This window comes from Hesperophylax consimilis, chromosome 28 (genome assembly GCF_061612785.1).
Source record: "Hesperophylax consimilis isolate HC1 chromosome 28, BYU_Hcon_1.0, whole genome shotgun sequence".
NCBI classification, from domain to species: Eukaryota; Metazoa; Arthropoda; class Insecta; order Trichoptera; family Limnephilidae; genus Hesperophylax; species Hesperophylax consimilis.
In genome coordinates this window covers 8446524-8473963 of record NC_142863.1, presented here as the reverse complement: position 1 = coordinate 8473963, position 27440 = coordinate 8446524, and the positions used below count along the sequence as shown (strand labels likewise).

Sequence of the window (27440 nt, the reverse complement as noted above, 5' to 3'; positions counted from 1 at the left end):
GATATGATCCATGATGTTTCCCTAAACCACGCATGAACATTGTGTCACAATGTGCTGCGTGGTGGGATAGATTCTGTTGAAAAGGCAAGAAAAATGTTAAGCCCGGCTTGGGAGTTATCTACATTCTCTAGTTGTTATCGGATAGGTTTCCTGATAATCTGAACCGACTTATACAACATTTCTGCATGTACTGAAATACCGGGCCCTAGCGTTACATTTACACAATACCTATTAGACTTATTATAGGTTCTACAACCGCATTCCAATCATTGCCTAAAATGACATATAAAGTGAAAAATGTCAGACATTTGGTTTTAGCCAACCTCTTTGCACTGCGGATTAATGATCACCTGTCAATAGACACTAAATGATGTCAAAGTTGAACTTTGTATAAATTACTTAAACTAAATATGTACTATGTATTACAGTTATTGTCAATAAATTGATTAAAACAAATCTCTTGACAATAATTGAATCTATTTAACTGAATTTAATCCTGGCAAATAGATTCTCTAACTTAATTGGCGTAACTTACGCTAGGTCGTTAAAGATTTTAAGGTAATGCACCCTTCAGATATATTATAGATCTAAGGTCACAAAATCTATAGTTCTTAACATCACACTATGTCAATACCCACTCTGCATACATTATAGATTTGTGGGTCATAATTTAAATACCTTCAAGATTTGTTAACTTCCTATCTCATACTTTTAATACCGGTTTGATTTACTATAGTTTCTTTGGGTCATACTTTCAATACCTGTTTGATTTAAGTACTATAGATTCTTTGGGTCATACTTTCAACATCCGTCAGATAAATTATAGATTTGGGTCATAATTTCAACACTCGTCAGATAAATTTTAGATGCTTGGGTGATTGTTACACTTACACACTTTCTACCCCCATCAGATATATTCTAAATCTTTGGGTCATACTTTCAACAGCCGTCAGACACTTTATAGATATTTGTGTCAGATAATTTATAGATCTTTGGGTCATGCTTTCAACACCCGTCAGAAACCGAGAGATCTTTGGGTCATACTTTTAACATCCGTTAGAAACTTTAAAGGTCTTTGCGTCATACATTCAACACCCGTCAGATACCTTATAGATTGTTGGATCATTGTTACACTTACAAACTTTCTACGCTCATCAGAAACATTCTAGATCTTTGGGTCATACTTTTGACATCCGTTAGATAGTTTAAAGGTCTTTGCGTCATACATTCAACACCCGTCAGATATCTCAGAGATCGTTGGATCATTGTTACACTTACATACTTTCTACACTCATCAGAAACTTTCTAGATCTTTGGGTCACACTTTAAACATCCATCAGATACTTTAAAGATCTTTGGGTCACACTTTAAACATCCATCAGAAACTTTCTATATCTTTGGGTCACACTTTAAACATTCATCAGATACTTTAAAGATCTTTGGGTCACACTTTTGGCAACCGTTAGATACTTTAAAGATCTTTGGGTCACATTTTCAACACCCATCAAGATTCATAAGAGTTCTTAACACGCATGATCTCAGCTTAAAAAAACCTAAATGTTTTACAAATTAATGAATATGTTAGATGGTTAATTATATGCGAATGACAAAAGATTCCTCTAATGGACTTTTCTCATGTCATTTTCTTTTATATTATAATACATCCAAGTTTGCTGTGAGGCGTTTAGTACAGTCTAGGTGTCTGAGACTAAGAAGGTTAATGTCACAATTTCGACACTTGTAAATTCAATATAGTTCTCAGTGTCATATTTTCAATAACCATCAGACTCGTTCTCCCACGATAGCAGCGAGTTCATGGAGGCAAGTCCAGCTGTGGACCAGTTTTCCAGAGGGTCGGGCGGAGATTGGGGCTCCGTGTCAGGCCTCTTCCAGTCCAGTCGCTTGGTGTGATGGGCAGACTTTCCCCTCTTCTTCATTGCTGACTTGGTTGTGACCGTCTCGTCATTTACATAAACCATCGGGGCCACCCTGTAATGGTAAAATTTAATGGTTTGCAGGTTACACCATAAAGAACAAGAATCATACACAACAGTTATCTGTTGTGTTAAATTTAAAACATGTTTACTTAGTAAGTCTGTAATTCTCTACAGGTTGTTCTGATTTTCTTGCAACCATTTGGATGGGTCGAGAGACAGGCTGGAGAGGTCAACGGTTCTCCATCAACTGGCTTCTTCCGATCTGCAGTCAACTCAATCGGCAGGCAGATGCATCCGCCGCCAAGACCTGGAAGAATCCGGGCACTCCTGCTACGTCACCGGCCATAGCTAGCCACTTGGAGTGACCTAGAGCAGACGTGTTATCCATACTCACCCCTCAAATTTTTGAAGAGGATTTAAAAGATAACAGGCACATTATGCTACAAGAAAGACTCTAATTTAAGCAAATTTTATGCGTAGATAATAGATATACATATGTAATTACGAACTGGTATTAAAAAAATATATTTTTTAGTAGTTTACATTTATATTTTTTATTGAGTAATTTATTTTTTATTTGTATTCTACTCAAGCGAAACGATAGGAAAACCTTCAATTTATTTAAAGCATATTTTTTGGTATTCATAATGTACACCAATTCGTTATAAACATTAATACAAAATACTGATTTAGCATTAAGCTTCGCCTTAAAAGATATGTATGAATGCGTAAAGGAAACAACTTTAAAAAAATACAGTATTATAGCTAAAACTATCTGTGACAGTTTGATTAAATTTTTTGCTTTCTTATAAAATTATTTACAAAATAAATAAAAACCAGTTTTGTGCTTGAAATCGAACGTTTCTAGAGTCCCTTTGTCAAGCGATTTTGACTTCGTCAAGGTATACCAACAATATACACATTTTTGACTTGTATGAAGAAGAATAATAATGTTCTAACATGTGGTGTGTACTTACCTATTATGACGAGCAGTTTTTGGACGGGTCCTAGTTTTTCTCTTTTCAATTTTCCTTTTATCCTTGCTAAAGGTTTTTTCCTCCCTAAAATGCTCCGCATGTTCGTTGTTACCACTCTCCACTTCTATCCCAGATCCTTCACCTAAAATAAATTTTAATTATTATAATCTCAAGTCCATTGATAGCTGACTAATCTTAATATATATAAATTCAGTCTGCGGATGTTTGTGCTCGCTAAACTTGAAAATAGTCGACCGATATCGATGGAAATTTCAAAGTTTTTTCTGATTAGTGTCGAGAGGGTTTGAATGCATGAATAAGTCGGGGATGCCTGAGGAATACTTAACGCAATATCTCTGCACCGGAACGAGATACGAATTGAATTTAAGTCGATGTAATGTAGTTTTTTAACAGTAACATTGTGGTATACAGTAGTTTTTTTTTTTTTTTTTTTTTTTTTTTTTTTTCTTTATTCATGAAATATTAATGTGTACAGTTTTTACATGCTTTTCGACTACCACACTAGACACACGCCCGTATTATGGTAGTCGAAATTTATATACATAGGTTTATATAATTATATAAATGTAATATTTGATAACTTGTTAATCTAAGTATTTTTTTTCTTACATGTAATGTATGTGTATAATAGGTGACACTTTTACTGGTTCCCAGTTCAGTAGATTGCTCAAGTGTATATCAACCGTATTTTAAACTGTTGATATTAATGAGATAAAATGAACACAATCAGCAAATAAATAGGTTACTTTACTTGTTAAAATAATGAAAATAAAGTAGAAATTATGAAAATGAACTTGTTGAAATAATGAAAATAAAGATTAATTAATTAATTATTAAACTTTTTTCTTTACAGAATTGAATGAAAAACAAAAATGACTAATAAAGAAAATGAGCTTAATTTAATGATGGCAGGCATTCCTTGAAAAAGTTCCTTCCCTTTATAAATAACCAATTTTGAACACTTATGACATACAAATTGTGAGTTTTTGATTTTCTGATATCAATACTCAGCGAGTTGAATATTTTGGGAGCAATATAAGAAAACTGCCGCTGGGCGAAAGCTGTTTTCGTTTGTGGAATTTTACATTTTAGGTGTGACGAGTAACGGGTGTTAATTTTTTGTTGTGTTTTATTCACCAAGTCATTTTTCCGTATGTATATGAGAATGGTCTTAACATATAATTGTCGAATATCTAATATTCTGAGTTTTCTAAAAAGTGGTTCTGATGGGTTTGTTGGCTTACATTTGAATATTATCCTTAGTAACAGTTTTTGAATTAAAACCATGGGATGAAGAATCGTTTTTGCACAACCTCCCCATCCCACTATACCATATGTAGTAATTGATTGAAAAAGTGCAAAGTATACACATCTTAGTGTTTGTAGGTTAAGGATAGATCTGAGAGAGTAGAAAATGTAGCATAATTTGCGAAGCCTTTTTGTTGTAGAATTTATATGGGCCTCCCATCGCAGTTGATTGTCTATAATGACCCCCAAGTACTTAATTTCGTTTGATATTATAAGGTTATCGCATGAACAATTTTTGTGAGGTGATGTAGCCATGTTGAAGTTCTGTGAACATGAATGTATGGTAAGTTTATGATAGTTTTGAGGGAGATTAGGTTTGCGTATGGAAAAAAGTAAGTATTTAGTTTTCTCAATATTTAGAGTGAGGAGGTTGGAATCTAACCAGTGTTTTATTTCATTTATACCATGATTTGCTTTTTCAAATGTTGAATTCAAATTTTCATCTGCAAATATGATAACCGTATCATCGGCAAAAGATATTATAGTGCCACCAGTATCCAAATTGCATAACGAGTTAATGTATATTAGAAACAGAAGTGGGCCCAACACACTGCCTTGGGGCACGCCATATGTGATTGGCAAGCTTGTACTTCTATACTCTTTAGCGGAGTTAATAATAGTTGACTGGGACCTATTTGTTAGATAGCTCTCAAACCATTTAAGAGGAACACCTTTTATTCCTATCTGTGAGAGTTTTTTCAAAAGTATGCGGTGAGATACAGTGTCAAAGGCTTTAGCCAGATCCAAGAATACAGCGAGGGGCTTGCGACTTTTATCGAGGTTATCAGAAATTAATTTAGTAAAAGCTGCAATTGCATCTGATGCACTAAGACCTTTGCGGAAGCCGTATTGGTTTTTTGACAGGATTTTATTTTCTTCGAGAAACTTGTAGAGCCTTTGTTTTACTGTTTTTTCGATTATTTTAGAGATTGGACTCAGTAGAGATATTGGTCTATAGTTATTGACGATTGATCTGTCCCCTGATTTAAAGATAAGAATAATTGTTGAATGTTTTAGAGTGTTTGGGAAAAGGCCAGTTCGAAAACTTAGATTTGTGATGTATACAAGGGGCTTAGCAATGATTGGTTTAAGGTGTTTAATTAGTTTAGTGGATATATTGTCAACTCCCGTGGAGTGTGTATTTTTGAGTGAATTGATGATTTCATTGATTTCTTGTTCTGTTGTTAGTGTAAGATTGAAAGGGTCATAACTCAGATTATCGAGAAAGATAGTATTTGCAAGATTATTTTCAGACTTGCTATTTCTTTTTAAAATATTATTTGCTAGATCCGATCCGATTGTAGAGAAGAATTGGTTGAAGTGATTTGCGATTGTTTCTGAATTTTCGGTTGCATTTAGTGTTTTATTTGTGATGGTTATTTTATTTATGGGTGTGGTAATTTTGTCGGTGTAGCATATTTCTTTGACAATGTTCCAGATTTTTTTATTATCATTCGCAGCTTCCTCTATCTGTTTCCTATAATAATCTTCTCTGGCCGTACAGGTTATTTTTTTAAAGGCATTTCTGTATCTTTTATAAAATAAGAGAGATTCGTAATCAGTGGGGTTATTTTTACAATATTTATGAAGTTTATCACGTTTGCGGATACAGTGTAAAATACCAGTAGTTATCCAAGGTTTTAGTTTAATTGTACGACTACTTTGATTGTTGTGTGTGTGGGATGTGGCATTTTTCAGATGCTTATGTAGGATGTTGATGAGAGATTCACACGCTAAGTTTGGATCGCTAATTTTGTAGAAATTTGACCAGTTTTCATTGGAAACCAGTTTGAAGAGAGTGTCATAAGAAATTTTCTTTAGTTGTATAGTGGATGCTGGTAATTTTTGAATTTTATGAGAAATGGAGGTGATAGTAGCGTAGTGATCTGTCACAGTGCACTGATATATGAGAGATTTGATATTTAGCTTACATTTGACAAAGACGTGGTCTATGCAACTGGCGGATAACTCTGAGACACGAGTAGGGGCTGTAATAGCTGGGATAAATCCTTGAAGAGTTAATAAATTTATGTAATCGTTTGCTTGGGGATGCATTGTATTTATAATATTAATATTTAGGTCACCAATAATTAGAACATTTTCATGATCTCTAATACATGCCAGAAACTGATTAAGCGAGTTTAAAAATGGTGTTATATTGGAAGTGCTCGGTGATCGGTATATAGTTAGAACAGTAACGCTATTTTCTATTTCAAGTTTAAGACAATTTGAGTGAGTTATTGTGATTTCCTTTATAGAGTATTGTATATGATTTTTTATGTATATAATAACGCCATCATTTTGTAATTGGTTATTCTGAGTACTGTATTGATTATAGTTTTTTATGTTTTTAGGAATAAAGTTATCTCTGATCCAGCATTCGCTCAGAATAATCAAGTCAAAGTCTGAGTAAAGTTCTGTAAGTAGTATCATTAGTTCATTGAAATTTTTGTTCATGCTTCTGATATTCATGGAAAATATTTTTATGTTGGATTTATTTAGGGTTTTTTGAACTTCTACAGAACTACTTGTTTCGATACATGGAATCTGCGACAAATTGTCTAAAATATTATTTATATTATCTTCCATTTTTTAAATTGGTGTAGGGTGTTGGTAGCTAAACTTTGGATGAAGACTAGAAGCTGAACAAAACTTGGCGAGCAATTTAGAAAACAAGTTGTATGTAGAGTTTTTACTGTTGGCAATGTTAGAAAATAATGTTGATGTTTCAAAGCAATAGAAATAGGAATAGTATCTTTTACCGGATTCTTGATTCTGACACTAGTACAATATATGTGATACCTCAAAACAAGTACAATAAAAAAATAATAATACGATACACTAAAAGTTTTACACATGATAATTTTAGAACTATAATTGTGATGAATTTGGTGAGAGTAGTGCCAGTGTCTCCGCATTAGAAACAAGAATTGCAGGTGTTCCGATATCTCTACGTACGTAGATCTGCCCTGATTTGATCCACGAATACTTAAAAAAAAATTTCCTTTGTAGCTTTGCGGGCCAGGTACCACAAGTGGTTAGCACGAAATGTCAGGTGTTCCGCAACGTAGACTGGTGAGCTTGGTCCGGCAATCCCTAAGTTCAGAGTGTTGAGCTTCTCCTCGGGACTGGATGCTTGTTTGTGGAAGGCTTTTATATCCGATAGTAATTGTTCTCGATCGCGATTCGAGGTCAGTTTAAAAACAATAGGTCCATTTTTGTGTTTTTGTGTCCTGTAGGACGCTTCAATGTTTGAAGTATTTACTTTTGATTGAATGGTTTGGCATATATTGTGGAATATATTTTTCAAACTTTCTCCCTTTATTTCGGGTATTCCCCTCACCTCTATATTTTTGGCTCTTGCCGACCTTTCGACATTTTCAAGCTGGCCTTCTAGTAGGTCAATTCGGGATTCTAAAGAGGAATTTTGTTTTGTTAACACCATATTTTTATCTTCTAACTCCCGCACGCGGAGGAGAATATCTTCATACTGCTTGCTCATGAAGGTTATTGTATCCAGTATTTTATTATTTTGTAAGATGATTGCATTTTGACTTTTCAGGATTTTGCTGTTCTCCGATCCAATGGGTTTATCACAACTGATATCGTAAACCGGTGACTGCGCCTGGGAAGAAGTGCCAACCGCTACGGTTGCGCACTTCTTGCATTTAATTTGAGTGCGCCGTTCCATTGTCAGTCGTCGATAAGCGGTTTCTGTGATTCCACCGCAGAGAAGATGGTATGCTCCTTTACATACTAGGCATACAAATGTAGTTCCCGTCGATTCGGGACATGCTAAGCAGTTAGGCATAGTTAGAAGATTTTTAATATTTTTAATTTATTCAATTTTCGATGGATTCTCTGGGCCTTGAACGCGCCCCGCAACTTAACAGTCGTGCGTTAGAGATTAAATAAAATAAAAATAAAATATAAAATTTTTAGTTGGTTTGGTTGGGGCTCGAACGTACGCCGTTGATATAACTTTCAGCGTGACCGATTTATCCACTGAACCACTTCCGAGTTATGAGTAGGCGAGATAATAGATCTTCATAATATATTGTAATTCAGCTTGAGAGATGACAGTGCTGTTTTTGCTAAATCTTTCACTTTCAATATTTGATAGTTTTACTTTTATATTAATAGAATTGGATTTAAAAATTAAAAAAAAAAAAAAAAGAAAAAACTGGGTGATTTAACACTGTTACACTTAGCAAAAAACAAAATTGAGCACTTTTGATGTAGTTTGAACGTAATCTTGAAAACAATTAATTTTGACAGTTCCGTATTATTTAAATTCGTACACTTTTAATGGAATGCAATGCAGAATTTAACTTATTAATCACGTAGATTGTGGATTTTTAAAGTCTTTATCGTTTGATCACTTAAATATATAGGTTTGATTACTTTTTACTGCAATTTTTATAAATTTAACAGAGCTCAGCAGTTGTTGACAATAGCGTGCACTTGTCTCGGTAATTACTGTACTTAGTACTGTACTTAGTAGTAGTGTACTTAGTAGTGAATTGTGAAGAATGAAAAGAGACATTAGCAGTAGCATATTTGAAGTATGTTTACAAGAGATGGAAAGACTGATTATAACGTATATTAAAAAAGGAAACTCTAATAATGGATGACTGAACGCAGTTGGTGCTAACAAAAATTGTTCAAAGCTAAGCTAGCAGTCCATAACGGAGGGTTGGTACCTAGTGAGAAAGGATTAAAGTAGACTGAATGAACAGAAATGAGATCTCTGCGGCAAACGTGTGCTAAACCTCGTATAATCGTAAAAGAAATGTGGAGAGTTGCAAAGAATGCAACGCTGACGTAATGAATAAAGTGACACTTAAATGATTTGGGCATGTAGAATGAATGAACATAGAAAGGAGTGAAAGGAGAATACATATACGACACGAACGTGAATGGTAGTAGAAGTCGGGGATGCCCGAGGAAGATATGGCATGATCAAGTGAACTAAATACTTGAATCAAAAGGGTATGTATGAATGTAAATAAGGCAAGGAGTGTGTGCCAAGATCAAGTTTCGCGGTCCATCCTTTCTGCCTGTCCCTGTGGAGAAACAGCGTGATGGTTATTTAGTTGTATAATATGATACTGCATGTTTTGTTGGAAATCGCAAAAAATTGATACTGGTATCAAATATGTGATTTCATATCTGTGTGTTTTTTAAAGTAATAGACAACACAATCTTTGAATAATCTGATTTTGAAATTTAACACAACTGACAGCGACTTCCATTCATAATAAACTAGGTGGCCATTTTGTCACATGACCAAATGCTCTGTTTCAATTGGTTGAAATGGAAAAAGCCTGTTTGATAGTATTACTGGATGGAAAATGCGAGTTTGGTAGAAATATTAATTTTTAAGTTATTTTTCTATGGGAATAAGTAGCTTTTGCAACATCGTATTGGAAAAATATTGCATTCGCAAGATTATTAATATAACTGCAATAATAAAAACTCCATTATTGCTCCACATTTTAATTACTGCTCAACTATCCTTTCCTGTGTAACGACCGAGAACAAAATAAATTTCAAATTATCCAAAATAGGGCAATGAGAACAATACTTAGAGGAAATAGATATTCAAAAGTAAATAAAATGTTAAACGAACTAAATTGGCTAACGGTGAAACAGATGCAGACCTTGAACACAATGATATTTGTACATAAAATAGTAAACAACCTGTTACCCAAATATTTCTCAAATAAAATTGTATACAACAAGGACATACACAAACATAAAACAAGGACGTGCAATGAAATCAGGCTACCAAAAAAGGACAAGGCGAATACTCTGAATAGTATACTATATAAAGGGATGAAGTAATATAATGCAATTGGAAGGTTCAAGATGTTGTGTAGGAGAGCTACATGAAGTAGAAGAAAATATGATATATATGTATTTAACAATTAATTAGTAATTTGAAACCTTAAATGAACAAATTACCAAAATAAAATAAATAAATAAAAAATAAAAATTGGAATAAGTCAATTGCCTTGTAATATCTGTTGTCACACTAACATAGAAATGAGCAATATGTGTTAGACAACCTTATTATTGAAAATGTAGAGTTATAAAGGACTGTTGTACCTTTAAAGATGACGGCCTTCTCGGCAATGGTGTCCATGGTCCTGTGTCCTGGTCCTGCTGCCTGTGGCCCTGGCATCACAGCGTGGCTGCCCGCCGCCTGCTCGATGTTGCTGGGACGGACGTCCTTCAGAGCCAAAGTCTTGCGGATCTCTGCCACTTCGGAATCGTGAGACACATTTGGGACTCTATAAAGGAACAATAACTGTAGTCACTTCATTCCCATTGGTTCCACTTTCACTCACACAACACAGTATGTATTTACCACTCATAGGCAACGTGAGAATCTGAACGCCACTGGCGTACAACTTATACGATCAATTATTCACTTGGCCACAACAATCAGTGAAATATAATCGATATGTATAAGAAATCTACTACATACGATCAAAACAAATAAACTAAACAGAGTTGACCTTGGGCTATCGCAAGAAGTCAGTGCATTTATGTATCTGAACATTTAACACCAAAAGGAAAATTTCTATTATCTCAAATAAAATTTAAAATTTATCTCAAACAAGATTTAACGTTCTTATTCAAAATACTTAAATTCGACTGTTGTGAACTCCTGCAACTTATAAACATACATACACCCACAGTAACAACACGACAAAATACAATATTCTACAGCAGCACACATAAGCGTAACTACATTGCCCACTCTCCAATACAACGACTTCACACCATGGGAAATCATTACTTGGGTGATGTTGACATATTCAATACCAACTTGGCAAGTTTTGTGGATCATTTAAAACATTTATTTGAACAATACTCCTAAACACATCATATAAACCTACAAATAGCTGTAATTTTCTGTTTTTGTTTCTTGTGTTTGTATGACTTGTTGCATAGCTTTTATCAAATGTAATTTTATTCTTATTTTTTATGTTTCAAAGTATCTGTCAAATTAAAATCATACTTCCAACCATGTAAAAGCCCTCTGGGCGTTAAATAAATAAATAAAAAAATCGCAAGAGATAACAACTTCAAACACTCTTGGACGACTTCAGGATGTATTTTACTGAGATAAACTGATACCTCCAAAATTATTACAATAACCAATGTCCTGGGTCTCGATCGAGAAAAACGTCAATTTTTTTTTATTTTTTTTTTTTTATTGGTTTTCAAGTTACAATCCCGTTAAACTTCAATAAAGCAGTTTGTCAACAGGATGTTAATGATCAATTACATACATACACACATAATATTATTACTATAACTATACAATTAACACACATAAATTAATATAAACTATCTCTATTTAGTAACCATTGTTTCAGTATATATCTTAATCTATTTGTGGAATCGCAATTTTTTATATTAATGGGTAACATGTTAAGCATTTTTGGCACGTTAAATTCTAGGGTTCGCCGTCCGTATTTATTATTATATTTTGGAACAAGCATTCCTTCATTCTTCGTAAACCTTGTATTATATTCATGTTCCACTTTTCTTTTATAATCAGACTCAGATATATGTTGAATCAATATTTTGTACCATAATAAGGCCTGCACCGGTAATATTGTTAAATTCCGATACAACATTGATATGTTTCGTCTCTGTGAAAAAATATGTTTTTGGGCTAATAACTTCACCATAGAATTTTGTACTGATTGCAGGTGGTTTAAATTAGTTTTACAAGAGTGACCCCAAGTAGTTAAACCATACCGTAAAGTTGATTCTGCGAGTGATAGGTAAATAATTTTTAAAATATTCACCGGAACGAAACATTTCAGTTTGTATATCCTACCCACTATCGCTCTCAGCCGCTTGCAAGTTTTGTTTATTTGTGAATCCCATTTGAAATGACAATCAACAGTCACCCCCAAATAAACGTATTCATTTACCAGTTCAATACTTTCACACATACATGGCTGTAAAATGTTTTGATGAATACATATAAAGTTATGTGAAATTATTTTAGGCATGATCTGAAATGAAGCATGTGGAGACCGTATGTGCATCAATTTAGTTTTCTTGGTATTAATGATTAGACCTGCGTCATGTGACCATTTTATCAGGGACGTAAAGTCATGTTGCATATATTTAATCGCAATGGATAATTGTTCATCAGATATGACAAGAGCAGTGTCGTCAGCATATACAAAGTGTCTTACATATTTAAATATTTTTTTCATTATTGATACAAATATAATATAAAGGGTTGGACCCAAAATCGACCCCTGCGGGACTCCAGCACAGATTTTTTTCCTCCCACTCATTTTTTCTAATATTTTTACACATATATGTCTATTAGATAAATAATTTTTAAACAAATTAAGTAGGTTACCTCTAATTCCAATTGCTTCTAAGATTTTTAATAATTTTTGTGGGTCAATTGTATCAAACGCTTTGGAGTTATCTATAAATAGTACTAAAACATGTCTTTTATGGTTTAATTCATTATTAATATAATTTGAAAAATCCTGTAATAAATGCTCTGTGCTTTTTTTCTTTTGAAAGCCATATTGTTTTTGGTCTATAATGTCAAATTTTTCTAAGTATTTATTTAATTTTAAGGAAATATATTTTTCAAAAATTTTTTTCAAGTGCAGGCATTATACTGATAGGTCGATAGTTTCCTATTTCTGAGTGCTTTCCTCCTTTGTATATAGGTCTAATAATAGCACATTTAAGATCATTTGGCAATTCAGCTTCTATAATAAGTCTATTAACTAAGTGCGTTATAATAGGTCCTAAAATATCTATATGTCTTTTTATGTCGTACATTCTTATGTTGTCCATTCCCAAGGATTTTGAATTTTTCATTTTCTTAACAATATTTTTTATCTCAGTGAGAGTTGCCTTTGGTAAATACATACTGTGAGGTAATTCTATTTGATTAACATTGGATGCCTTAAAATCACATCTGTGCAACATTTGGTTTATACTATCTGAGAAATAATTTACATATTGGTTTGTTACACTTTCCACCGTTTGTTCCTTTAACACATATCGTGAGATGACTTCATCACAATTACTTTTAGTTTTTCTTCCCAACAATTTATTTATTTCATCCCATGTTTGCTTAGTATTATTGAAACTACGTTTGAATTTATCTTTAAAATAACAATTTTTTTCTTTTAGTAATTAATTTGTTGACATTATTTCGCATGTACCTGTATTCATTTTCATAAGTTTTATTACAAGGAGAATTTTTCCATCTTCGAAACAATAAATCCCTTTTTTTTATTAACTCTAAAATATCTGTAGTTATCCATTTTTTGATCGCATGTGGTCTTTTGGTTGGTTTTTCAAAAATTGACACAGTGCTTTTTTCATATAAATTAATGAAATTATTTTTAATTTGATGATACAAAAAGGTACTTTCTTGTTCATTAAGTAAAGAATTCCAATGTATTTCTCGGATGTGATTATCAATATGTTTTTGGGACAAAATTGTTATCTTTTTCATGTTTTTTAATGGTTCTTTTTGCACATCATATTTAATATTAACGGCTGTCATATAGTGATCTGCTATGGAAATCTCGCATACACACGCTGATAGCGAGTCCACTTTTTTAAGCCCGTTACTGTACCTAACGTATATATGATCTATGCATGATTGTGTTATGCGCCCGCTAACAATTGCTTCACGCGTCACACCGTCTATGCATTTGATCAAATAATTGCTTGCAAGAATATTTTCATATGAGTTTACTACAGGATCATTAAAATTCATCAAGTTTATATTAGTGTCCCCAAAGAACAAAACATTGTCTCGAAGGCCTATGAAATCCGTCAGAATAGATTCAATTTCCCTGATAAAAGATAGTTTGTTAAGATTCGGTGGTCGATATATCGCTAATATACTCAAACTTTGTTTATTTGGAAGAGTAATTATACCAAAAACATTTTCAAAATAATTTGATTCTAGTGGTGATTGTTTAAATACCATACTGTTTCTTATATATAGCGATATGCCCCCACCTGATTTATTATTACGACAATAGTTGTAATTTGAATAGCCCGGAATCTCATACATATTAATTTGGTCAGCTTGTATATTTGTTTCGCTAATCATTAAAATATCTATACGCTCCCAACAATTTCTTAAATAAACATGCAAAACATCCCAATTCTTACATAATGATCTGATATTTACATGAATACAAATTAATTCCCCTACATCACTTTTTTTAATATTTATCCACTGTTGTAGATCGTTAGTTCTTAAAAAATCTACTTCATTATCTTCTTCTAGATAATTACTTAAAGCAATGTTTTATAAAATAATTAGTTCAAATTCTGTGCTATTAATATGATAATTTATTACAACCTCTCTGGTTACTATACCTAAGTATTTATTTGAGTAATGATTGAAAGGTAGGTTTACATATGTCATTTTTATATTTATTTCAATTTTAATGCAGTTTGTAAGAATTATTGGGTAATCTAAAATATTAACAATAATGAATTTCGTCAGAATGAGTACTGCAACACCTCTATTATTATTTTTGTTTATTGTCGTCTGAATATATTTAAAATAAGAGTGCCGCCGCTGATAAGCAATCGGCAGTGACTCATGATTTGTAAATGGCTTGTTTAACACTATGCCGTCAGGCTGAATATTTAAATTATTGATTTTAATTAAAATAGTTAATTTATTCTGCATTGTAATCAATTTTTTGTTTGGCAACTTTTAACATATAATTTCTAAACTTACATGCTATACTATTTGGTAGGTGATCCGTAGGGATGTTTCTTTTGATTAGAATCCCAGCAGTTGGCACATTTGGGGGGGCAGTCCAGAGATTTGCATTCCCGGTATTGGTGGTCTCCGGCGCAGTGCATACATCTTGGATCCTTTATTTTATCTAGGCATTTATGTGCAGTATGGCCAAATCTTAGACAGTGGTAGCATTGCGTTAAAGGGTAGCAGTCTTCAACATATACACAACATTGTCTTCTTATGGTTATGGTTATGATATGATATGATATGATTTATATGCACAATATTGTTTGTATTCTTATGGTTACCAATGTATCGATAATCTTTTATTTTATATAAATTTTAGTTTTTTTTTTCCCCTTTATTTTTATTTTTGTTGTATTATTTTTTTCTATTATTTTATACAATTCTTTTATTTTATATAATTATAACTTCACATTTCTCATAAATTTAATTATTTCTTCTAATGCTGTCTTACGTAAAATCACAAGGAGGAAATCCGTAATTGGTTTTATTTTGGCTATTTTACTTATGTACAATCTGTAAAAATGTAAACTGTTGATTTTCCCAAAAATGAATAAATGAATGAATAAATGAATAAATGAATAAATAAATATATCCTCAAGAATCCTAAGTTGACACGTTTTTTTCTTATAAGGTAATCTCTCATGTTTCCATTTGTTTCGACAATTATATTGTGGGACTTATTTCTTTTGTTGTCGGTGATAGCTTTCACCTGAAATATATCAGGATTTTGATCTGTCATTATTTTAATGTCATCATTTTGGAGTCTTAAGTCTGTTAAAAATTCTTCTTTTGTGTAATTTGTTTGTATTCCTTTGAATATTACACACGGTTTTTTTCTTTGTATTTCTTCTGCCGTAATGTCTTTTTTTGATATTTTGTTTATTTCATTTTTCAGTTTGGTTGCATCTTCTTTTTTAGGGCAAGTTATAATTAATCTGTTGTTAGTTATTTTTTTCATGCTGTTTACTCCGATGCCCAGAGCAGATATTTTAATTTTATTTTGTATTGTTTCCTTAAGTTGGTCTTGATTTTGGTTCGTATTTAATGAAGTTATTATAATTGGAAAGTTTTTTTCTTCAATCTCTTCTTGGTGATAGTTGGTTTTTACTGCTGACGCGTACGTTACTCTTTCATTTTTAGTTTTTAGCATTTCCTTCAGCATTGTATTTTTTTCTTTCAGTTTTGCTAGGTCTATCGCCATATGCGAAATATTTTCCATAATAGAGCTCATTTTTTTCGAGATTTCTATTTTTGTTTCTTTTGTGATTCTTGATTCATCGAATAATGCGGTCATTTCAGCAATTTCTTTCTTAGCTTTGGATATGTAGTCATGCGGATCAACTTCTTCCTCCATCGCAACGTTTTATTTATCCTGTTTTGTATTCGGGTCTCAACGTGTTAGTGCGACTAACGTACAGTTACACGCGTCCGTTGCCTGCCAGGTTGCAGACCGGTTTTGTTTTTCATATGACTAATGATACAAGATATGTCCAACTCGCAAACTAGTAACCACATCTGCTGCTATATTTTCATCCAGGGATTACTTACAACACTTGATACAATTATCTCAAAATATAAAACTTGGAAAAAATTTTACTACAAATGCTCATACTCCGTATTAATCTCGTTTTTTAATATTACATACACGTATTATTATAATTGTTTATTTTGTTTTTACATGTTTATTGTATCTATCTTTCTCCAGCACTAAACTTGATGTTATCTATTTTGTTTAGGTAAGTAATATCCTTGAAGAAAATAGTAGATAATTTTGTATTTATTTTTATCATCCCCTGTTTTTACATGTATCATACCACTATTAACGTTTTAAACAACACCCTTTAAACATGAAATTTATCGTTATGTTGTAACTTATGTTTTAATCAAAGTTACATTGTATACTACTATGTTAAATGTGTGGAAAACTAACTTCTAACATTATATCATCTTATAATATAAGAAGACGGTAGTTTTAAAACATCCAAAGCAGAATAATTCATTCCCTAGCTTGGAAAACTACACAAAGCCTGTCTCTTGGGCATTCGTTGGCTAACCATCACCTCTGACACAGGTCACTCCAAGTGAAAATCTATGGCTAGCGACTTAGCACGGGTGCCTGGGTTCATTGGGTGAGGTTTGTCCAAGTCTTGGTGGCGATACATCTGTCATCTGCAGCGTGGCGGGCCAGACCGAGAGAAGCTGCTGGAGGGAGACTCTTCGAACTCTCCAGCTGGGCTCTCTCGACCCTCGACCCATCGCCTTGCAGCACAGTGGGAGGGTAGAATTCATACTTCAGTCACTCCTGAACACACTGCCCCCAGATTCCTACTCATTCCTCATGCCTTTTCCCTTCCCAAAACTTCTTTTCCTCAAAAAGACTCTCCACACAGCATTTACACTAATGACATTGGCCCAGAGTGAAATCATTGCCTCCTGTGTGGAGCCAATGTAAAAATAATCTAAAAAAGTCTCAAAGTGTGCTGAGCTTTTGCAGTAACTGTAAAACTAATGCATACCGTATTTGGCATGGCTGTCCATGGCTGTCCTACAAGAGTACCGTCAGCAGATCTCCCATTATGGCTCACCTATAGATGTTTCCGTCAGTTTGCATAACCTCCAGGCCCTGCTGGGAGTCCTGCAAGCCCGACCTGTCCTGCGCCCCCCCGTCCCCCGAGCTGCTGTCCTGCGCCAGCAGTAGGCGACCGCTTCGCGTTACCGCTGAGCTTGGCTTTGTTTTGCCGCTCCCGATGTTGCGCTTAGTGGCTGAGCGGGCACGACGTGTGCGAGCTGAACGCCCCAGCAACGGGGCTTCTGAAATTTTAACATTCAGTTAGTACGATATTTGTGGAGATTATATTCTGAAAGCTGCTTTAACTCAGAACTCTTATGTTCCACATCGATATATCATATATGATATTCACATTTATCACAAAATGACATAAACCAGGATGTACATTAGCCTGGAGCGACATTATAGCAGAAAAAAAGATGCGCCATCTTCAATATGTAAAAAGTCTTTTTTATAAGCTTAGAAAAAAAAAATCAGGTCTATAAAAACTGCTTTAACCTTTCCTTATCTGTGGTGTGTATTTACTACACATTGCTTCTAATGACTTTAATAACTCTATAAATAAAATAAATTTTGGGTTCAGATTTTAGGTATTCCTCCGTTATACATTTATGCACTGAATTAAGAAATAATATTTTACATAGTTTTCAAAATCAATTAAAAATCAGCGATTTTTGTTAAAAAACGGGAACAAATACACCAATACAATCAACCGTGTGATACCAATACGCGAAGATTGTGCGAGGAAATGACACGCTATTGATGTCCCGCTTTAGTTCGCCATGCCGGAACATGAAAAATCCACACGTCCGCGGTTGTATTTTGATTTAGACCATCGATACCTACGATCGCATAGCTATGTGAGTACCAGCCGCCAGCTGAGAAAGTCGTGGACCGTCGTTAGATGTGGACTCCTCGCACGTTTTTTTAGCATCTGCCGATGGTTTTTTCATGTTTTCAGCAATTAAATTACAATTATTATCACTTTTGATATAATATATAATAAACATAAGCGATAAGCTATGAATATTCATATTTTTCTGATATTAAGTTGCTTATTTTGAGATGTGTATTGACTACACAGCACCGGAACGCGTGGATTTTTTTAGCACAGTAAGGGAAAGGTTAAAGTGCAAAATCTCTTATTTACGAACTCCTTTTCGGTTATGATATTATTGTATAATGTGGCAAATTAAGTTCTTTAGAAAACGATCAGATAACATTTTCATATTTGTCCCTGAAGTAAACTTCACAATAAATGACATTATGCTGAAATTTCAACCTTATCGCCATCTACATAAGAATTGTTATTGTTAGTGGCCCGATTCCGAATTTCACATAACATGGTGCAGGTTTTTAAAAGGAATTGAAAATCAAACGGTTATTTAATGAGATTTACCTCCTAGGCCATCGCTGTCACTAGGCTCCATGGCTGACAGTTTCTTCTGTCGCTTGTCCCCGGCGTGCCAGTCCACCGTGGGGCCGCTGCCCGCCTCCACGCCAAACAGATTGGTCAGGGCCCCCGCCACACTGACCTGTGGCGCAGCCGGCTTCACCAAGGGCTGCAAATACACAGTTTAGATGCTTATATGAAATTAGGTATCAAAGTCAAATTATAGTAGAGATTCTAAGTTTTTAAAATTTAGTTCCTACTTTGTTAACTATAAACTTCGGTCAATTAAGGGAAGTGTGGCTTAAAATTAACGAGTAAGATTCAATTTCATATCAATAAGTAGCGTATTCGGTGTGCTTTCGAGAAATAAACGATTTATAACAATAGTTACAGATTTCTTTATTAATTATAGCACTTTAGAATGTGGTTCCATGGCAACTCACGACAGTTGCAATTCAATAAACTTTTGAAAAGTGATGAAAAAAAATAGCCATCATAGAACGTCTGATAGACCTGAATCATCGAAATTGATATTTTCGAAGGAAGTTAAAATGAAAGTAAACTAATCTTTATATTTTTTATGGTAAAACAATTCTTTTATTATTATTAAAATATACACAAAGAAATATACTACGAATTAAAATTTCATCATCACATAGAAAAGATTCATCGCTAATATTAATAAAGCAAATATACCGCATAGAGTTTTGGCAGCCGGACGGAAAGAGCCGACGCGTCGTTCCGTGTAAGAGCGTCGTCCCATCTTGCCACGCTAGCTACGCAAGGCTTCTAGGAGTGACAACAGATGTTTCATCTTTCAACCTAACCTAACCTAACTTCAATTCATCGTTTTTCATGACTTCATATCATTTTTCAAAAGTGTGTTGAAGTGTCTTTAATTGCCACAGTCCTGTGTTGCCCGGTTACTGTAGAATTTAATAAAATCATTTTAGTAAAAGCCATCACCTGGACACATATACAATGTGAAATGGGGCAAATACTTCTGTCTACTATGTCTTTTTTATAATAAGCACAGAATTTTATTAATATACTGTCTGAAAAACTCTTTTATAGAGACTACGAAATAAAATAACATCAGGTTTCAATTTGGGAGACGGGTATAGGTACCACCGCCCCGGGAACAACCTAATCAACACCTCTGCCGTAGGTCAGCTTAAATGGTTTGCTACGTTTGGTGGGTTCTTGGGGTGAGATTTGTCAAGGTTTTAGCGGTGGATGTGTCTTCCACCTACTGCATGGCAGGCCGAATCGAGAGAGACTGGTTGGTAGAGGCCTTTTGACCTCTCCAGCAGGCCTCTCCTGATTCTTTGCCTTGCACTGCAGTGGGAGGTATGGATATTCATACGTTTGTTACTCCTGGACTCACTGACACCAGATTCTTTCCCATCCCTCATACCCTTTTCCTTCCCAGAAATTCCTCTCCTTGCTGTCATTAAAAATACCCTCCATACAGTATCCCCTGAGATGACATAATAAATTATTTATCTCTCATGTGTGGAGCTAATTAAAATAAATTTAAATGCTTTTCTCACCCTTGTAAGTGGAATAACTTCTTCTACATGGTACAGATTGGCCGCCTCCGCTGCAAGACTCTTAATTTTATCCTCAAACTCGGAAGAGTCCTTCGAGTCCGAGAGATGAATGATCTCCCTCAGTGGGTCGCTGTATATCTTGATGGCCACTTGCTGACCAGCCATCTGCATCATTGGCTGGCCAGTCAGCATGTTTAAGTTGGCCATTGGTTGACCAGCCATTATCATATTGTTGATGATGTTTGTCCCGGCAGTAGCCTGCATCATTGTTTGACCAGTTAACATCATGTTATTTACCACGTGGTTTGCAGCTGTTCCCTGCATCAACGGCTGACCAGTCATCATTGGTTGACCAGTCATCATTGTGTTATTCCCAGCCATTCCCTGCATTATTGGTTGTCCAGTCATCATTGGTTGACCAGTCATCATCATGTTGTTCCCAGCCATTCCCTGCATTATTGGTTGTCCAGTCATGTTATTAGCAGCCATCATTGGTTGACCAGTCATCATCATGTTACTCCCAGCCATTCCCTGCGTTGACTGACCAGCCATCATCATATTGTTTACATTTACGTTCCCTGTAGTCATCTGCGATATTGGTTTTCCAGTCATCATTGTATTGTTTCCAGCAGCTATTGGTTGACCAGTCATTGTATTTGTATTGGTTCCCTGCATGATTATGCCACTGGAGATCTGAGACTGTGTGGGTAATGTCGACTGCGATTGATTCATTATCATCTGAGTTGATATGGGGATTGTAACGCCAGTGTTTATTGCCTGGGGTTGAAAGTTGATGGCGTTGTTTGAAGTATTCATTGGCATTCCTGATGAAAATAACAGTTTTGTTAAATACAAATTACGTTAACTAAAAAAAAAAACAATTATAATGTACATATTGTCAGACGCAGGGTAAACAAAAAATGTAAATAAATAACAAAGAAAATATATGAATGGTCCAATTAATAACTAAAACAACAAAAACCAAAACAAAATCAAGAGACAATAAAGTTTGGATCAAGTAAAGTCAAGCGACAACAAGAGATTTGAGAAATTTTGTAAAGTTCTGAGGGCCATCGCTAATTACGTCTGGAATCTGTCCAATAAAGAGGATGTTATAATATGGTTGACACATTCGCATAAGAGGTTGGGAGAAGGTTAATTGGGTTCTTTGGAAAGGAATATGGAAAGTTTCAAGGTTTCTTAGTAAAGGGAGGACAATTATTGATTTAGACAACTTAATCTATTGCTGCTTGCATTGCATATATTATGTAACCAGTGCAAGATGTGAAGTGAAAAACCTCTAAAGGTGCTATAACCAATAAAAAATACTAAACTTTTTAACAAGGTTCTTAATTTGCTCAAAAATGATGATGAACACAATTAATTATTACTAAATTAGTTAGTTATCCTTACTTAAAAAGCTTTCTGGACTTTCATTTAAATTTATACCTGCTTTTGTTTATCCACGACCCTTGGGCGATACTAATAATGGTTCCATGACAAATAAACACACCTTTTAAAAGTGGTATAAGGTCATTAAAAGCGATGAAAAAAACTAACCTATAAACCTAACCTTACTAAGGATGGGCTGTTTCACCATCAAATTTCAACGTCAATTTTCAAGTTCTGTTATTAAATCATTGTGGGCCAAATGTTTCACAGAACAGAAATAATAAGAGAGCTTGAATAGAACTCTCACAGAACTTGTAAAATAACTCTGAAATTTGAGGATTTGTTCAAATTTTGTGAAACAAACCATCCTTAATCTATTTAGACTGTTTAACTTCTTTTCATCAATTTTCATGTCACTTTTCAAAAGGGTCTTGATTTGTCACTGTGTTGAGTTATCCGTTTACCCTACTAATTATTTAACACAAGGAATCTTTCTAATAGGTAAACAGTAAGCCAATCGTCTAATATAAAATGTAATAAATTAAAAGTATGGTTAAAATCATCGATAATGGAAACAACGGGAGATTTGGCATGGAAGCATGCCAACTGTCGCCAGTTTAGGACCAAACTGCACAGACCATTAAAGCGGCTAGGTAATGAAAGTATTGCGTTTGTTTCAGCAAATATCATGCATAGTTAGAAACCATAGAATCAAGAAGAACACTAGAATTGTGTTCTGTATATATTTTATTAGAAACCAATGTCGCAACTGACTAACATAGTATGTACCTTTTGGTTCTACCCCATTTAGCATGCGCTTTGTCTCTCTTTAACTTGCCTGACATTGGATATCCCATTTGAATTTCATAAAAAAATGTTGAAACACGGTTTTGCGTGTGAAATTTAAGCAGAGAATCCTCAGACTTTTGAATATGGGTGAACAATGTTTGCGACTCGTGTTCTGTACGCAGCATTTCATGACCGATTTACGTTGTTTCTATTATCCACGGTTAAAATGAATGATAAAAGCAAAGCCTACAAACCTCCGGGAACCTTCAGCTCATTCCCCGTGCTTTTACCTGCCCCCACTCCCGAGACCTGCAAACCGTTAGCCGTGTGACCGGGTGGAAGGGCCACCCTCGCTGCGTTGCTGTGCAGGCTGATGCCGTTGGCACCCGCCATGTCGAGGTTATGTGTGAAGGCCATCACGTCCAGGGCCGACGACATGGCTTCTCCAAACCCGCCAGCGATGTTCAGCCCGGTTTGTTGGATAGATGGGTCAAGCAGTGGTCTGGAATTATTTTTATTTACATTGCCAAATGTCCAATAACGGTGCACAAAATTGTAGACATTCGCTTGCCATAATGTGCCAAATTTATAGATCATCTAAATATGCGATAAGCGGTGAAATCTAGTTGGATTCATTGGCTTTAAACCGCAGTAAGCAGTTTTATATGTTTTCATATTAATATTTTGAGGAATAGTTTAAGTTAAATAATATGGTAAATGTAAATATAAATGATACCAATCGCTCATATAGTTGACACATTCGCACGAGAGGTTGGAATAAGGTTAAGTTTGTTCTTTGGTAAAGAATATGGAAAGTTTAGGGGTTTTTTAGTAGACAGTGATCAATATTGATTTTGATTGTGGCGTAGAGTTACGATTCTACAAAGTTATTCATAATTTTGAAAAGAAATTTGATGTCATTTTTGTTACGACGACGTTCGGTAAAGATGGGTTGTTTCGCAGAATTTGAACAGTTCATCAAATTTCAAAGTTGATTTTCAAGTTCTGTTAAGGTTCTATTCATGTTCTGTTGTTATATCATTATTGGCCAGTTGTTTCACAAAACTGAAATGATGAAAGAACTTGAATAGAACCTTCACACAACTTGAAAGTCAACTTATAATATAGTTAATATGAATTTAAATGTATCATTTTGCTTCTCTGCCAACGTTGATAGTTGTTTCTTGTATTAGTTAAGTTGAAGTGTTATCTCTAAATAATATAAAATAAAGTTGCTCTTCGCGTCTGTCTGTTTGTGCGCTTAGTTCTTCTAAACTACGCACCGGATTTTGTTACGGTTTTCACTATCATTTAAAGAATTATTTTCCGGAAGGTTTACATAGGTATATAATACATGCATATTTTATTTGTAGAAAGTAGAGAAAAGTTATGTTTTATAGTAAAGACGAAAAAATATATGTTCGAGCACTACATTGCTAACGCTGTCTAAATCTTATGAGGTACATCAAAATGATATACTACGGAATTGTATATCTTAAAAAGGCCTACATAAAAGTCGCCCGTGCTATATGTCTATCTCTTAAGGATAATCACCAGCAAGGCCGGGTAAACGTCAGCTAGTTTTGATAATAACACTGGTCAACACATTTTTTGTCCCTTTAACGAAAGTAGCCAAATCTGGCAGGAAATTTCACGCTGATTTCAGATATGTGATAAGTTTTTTTCTATCACGTCAAGTTTTTATGGGTTTTAAGTTTTACTAAAATGTGTATTAATTCATTTTTATTCGTGAGTTATAATTGATTTTTTTTATAATATGGCAACACTAGGCTCGAATGTCATTTGAATTTGAATGTCACAAATCACAAAGTGATTGGTTTATTTATGGTCACAAACATGAAAGAGAACTATGACAACATGAAGCTGCTGTTAACAAAAATAAAATATGTAAAATACGAATGGAAAATATGTGGTGATCTAAAAGTAATAGGGCTCCTACTAGGACTGCAAGCGGGATACACAAAGTATTGTTGTTTTCTGTGCGAGTGGGACAGCAGAGACAGGAAAGACCAAGGACTGGCCTACTAGAAAGCACCTTAACCCTAGAACCGTACCCATCATAGATCATACACTAACAGTACCCAGGGGTACTGGAGTACCCCGTTAAATAAAACATCTTTTTTACGTGAGAAAAAACATTTATTCAAAATTAACTTACATAGACTGTTATGGCACTTATTTCAGTCTTACATAATACAATAAGGCTTAATTAAAAGTAACTTTTCTTAACAATTTCGGCAAATCTTTGTTTGGTGCTCTAAACATATGAAACGTTTACATTTCTGACATTGAGCGCGTGACTTACGATCTTTTGACCTGGGAAAAAATGAACATCTTCTAGATTTTGATTTTGAAGGGGTTGTAGCATCATAAGACCGCTTTTTTCCTAATATTCCGCCAATACTTTCTTGGAGATGCATCGGCAAAGTTTTGTATAAAAATCGATCCTCCAAGTGAGGTTTTATAAGGTCAAAAGCTAAAGTCTTCAGATAAGTTCGTCTATCCCCAAGAACCACATCTTCTTCATCATCAGCATACAGAAGAAGGCATTGAATTTCATCTTGCGATAGATTTTGACGTAAAGCCATCTAAAAAAAAATAATTATTCAAGTTACACGCAACTAAATGCAAAATACCTTAATATAATAAATAATTACACATTTTTTCCAAAACAAAGTTATGTGTAAGGTTATTATGCAAATAAAAATAACATTCAAATAAAGAAACACGTATCAAATAGCACAATAACATGCTTTATTTCGCAAAAACATTAAAATCATAGTAATGAAAATAATTACCTTAACCGTACCCAGGGGTACTGGAGCGCCCCACGCACGTTTTGCCACGACCACACACTATCAGGACTCCCGCTCGACTGATGCTTCGAAGCGACTCCCCCCCACTTGCAAATACGCGGCGGCGCGAAAAGATCCGTTGTGAAACGAAAAAGTTATCGCAAATTTTCAATTTTTTTTTAAATTTGTACCCCAGGGTACGGTTCTAGGGTTAAACCTGGCACGAAGAATGTTCAACATGCTCCTTTAGTAAAATCTAAAGATATCTTACTTTCACCCTTACACATTAAATTGGGTTTAATGAATTGATTGACATTTAAAATCCATTTGTTAAATGTTTGAAATAGCGGTAGGGCAGGCGTCAAATGGCATCTGTCGCTAGTAAAAATGTCAAGGGTGTTGTGTTAGATATTATCAGTGTTTTGGCTCCTTGGCAAGTCGGTGCCCGGAGCGGATTGCTCCAGTTGCGCCTGTCCAGGGCCGGCCCGAATGGAAGAGTGGTGTTTTTAAAAGCGGGTAATGAATGATGACTTACTTGGTAGGTATCTTGGTGGGAGTTGATATGGAAGCCCGGCCCCACATAATGCGGCGTAAGTCTTCCCCGGTCATTCCGCGCTTGCGTAGCTCGTTGATAGTCACCTTGCCAACACGCTGAAAGAGTTCATCATTAATTAACATTATTTTAACATTTTTAGTTTTTATTTTTTAATTACGACAGATTATTTAATTACTCGACATAACCCGTACAAAACAGTTCCATGATATTTCATCAAAATGAAAATTCAACACACCTTTAAAAAGTGATATAGAGTCATTAAAAGTAATGAAACAAAAACTAGGTTCAATTGTTACCTATGTAACATATTTAATTTATTTAACGTAGTTTGTGTTTCATCACTTTTTACATGACTTCATATAACTTTTTGTAGGTGTGTTGAATTGTCATTTTGATGACATACCCGGTCACCGTACAAAACAGTTTGAAGCTTAGGTATATAGAGTAATTAAATATGTCTACTGTTTTAGATATTTCATTCAATAGCACCATTCCTTTTGTCATGCTATGCTGTGCTAGAACTCCTTATTCTGTGTGGTATCTCGAACGTAGTTGTGGTGATGACTATGGCTGAAATTTTCAGGCACGTAGGTATAATCCATCAAAGAGTAATGGGATATATGCACTATTAATATAATTGGAGAAAATTATGAAGAACTAATACATATTTTAAATAATGAACTAGATAATGTATCAAGATGGCTAAAAATAAATAAGCTTAAATTAAATTTAAAAAAAACCCAAAATGTATGGTAATTGGTTATAAGAAGACATCCAGTGAAAGCAAAATCAAAATTGATGGTGAAATTATTGAAAATGTTACCGATATAAAATACTTAGGAGTTATAATAGATTCCAAACTCAACTTTAACAAACATGCTGAATATACCCAAAAGAAAATTGGAAAAAAGATATCTTTTTTGGGAAGAATTCGCCAAAAACTGTCCGAAAAAACTGCAATCACCATTTATAACTCCATTATTGCTCCACATTTTAATTACTGCTCAACTATCCTTTTCCTGTGTAACGACCGAGAGCAAAATAAATTTCAAATTCTCCAAAATAGGGCAATGAGAACAATACTCAGACGAAATAGATATTCAAAAGTAAATAAAATGTTAAACGAACTAAATTGGCTAACGGTGAAGCAGATGTTGACCTTGAACACGATGATATTTTTACACATAATAGTAAACAACCTGCTACCCAAATATTTTTCGAATAAAATTGTATACAACAAGGACATACACAAACATAAAACTAGGACGTGCAATGAAATCAGGCTACCAAAACAGGACAAGGCGAATACTCAGAATAGT

At 34.3% G+C, this 27440-nt stretch overlaps 1 protein-coding gene across 1 annotated transcript in view; it reads right to left on the bottom strand.

The window, feature by feature from the left end:
• Positions 1-1772: 1772 nt before the first annotated feature.
• The window catches only part of iav (transient receptor potential cation channel subfamily V iav), a 62323-nt gene continuing 36655 nt past the window's right edge, over positions 1773-27440 (bottom strand). Inside the window, exons 13-20 of the mRNA XM_089648951.1 lie at positions 26101-26216; positions 23004-23251; positions 20569-21392; positions 19022-19184; positions 17639-17864; positions 10355-10539; positions 2915-3056; positions 1773-1989 (exon numbers count right to left, since the gene is read on the bottom strand). Coding sequence (XP_089505077.1) covers positions 1773-1989; positions 2915-3056; positions 10355-10539; positions 17639-17864; positions 19022-19184; positions 20569-21392; positions 23004-23251; positions 26101-26216 — 2121 coding nt within the window. The remainder of the gene's footprint in view (positions 1990-2914; positions 3057-10354; positions 10540-17638; positions 17865-19021; positions 19185-20568; positions 21393-23003; positions 23252-26100; positions 26217-27440) is intronic.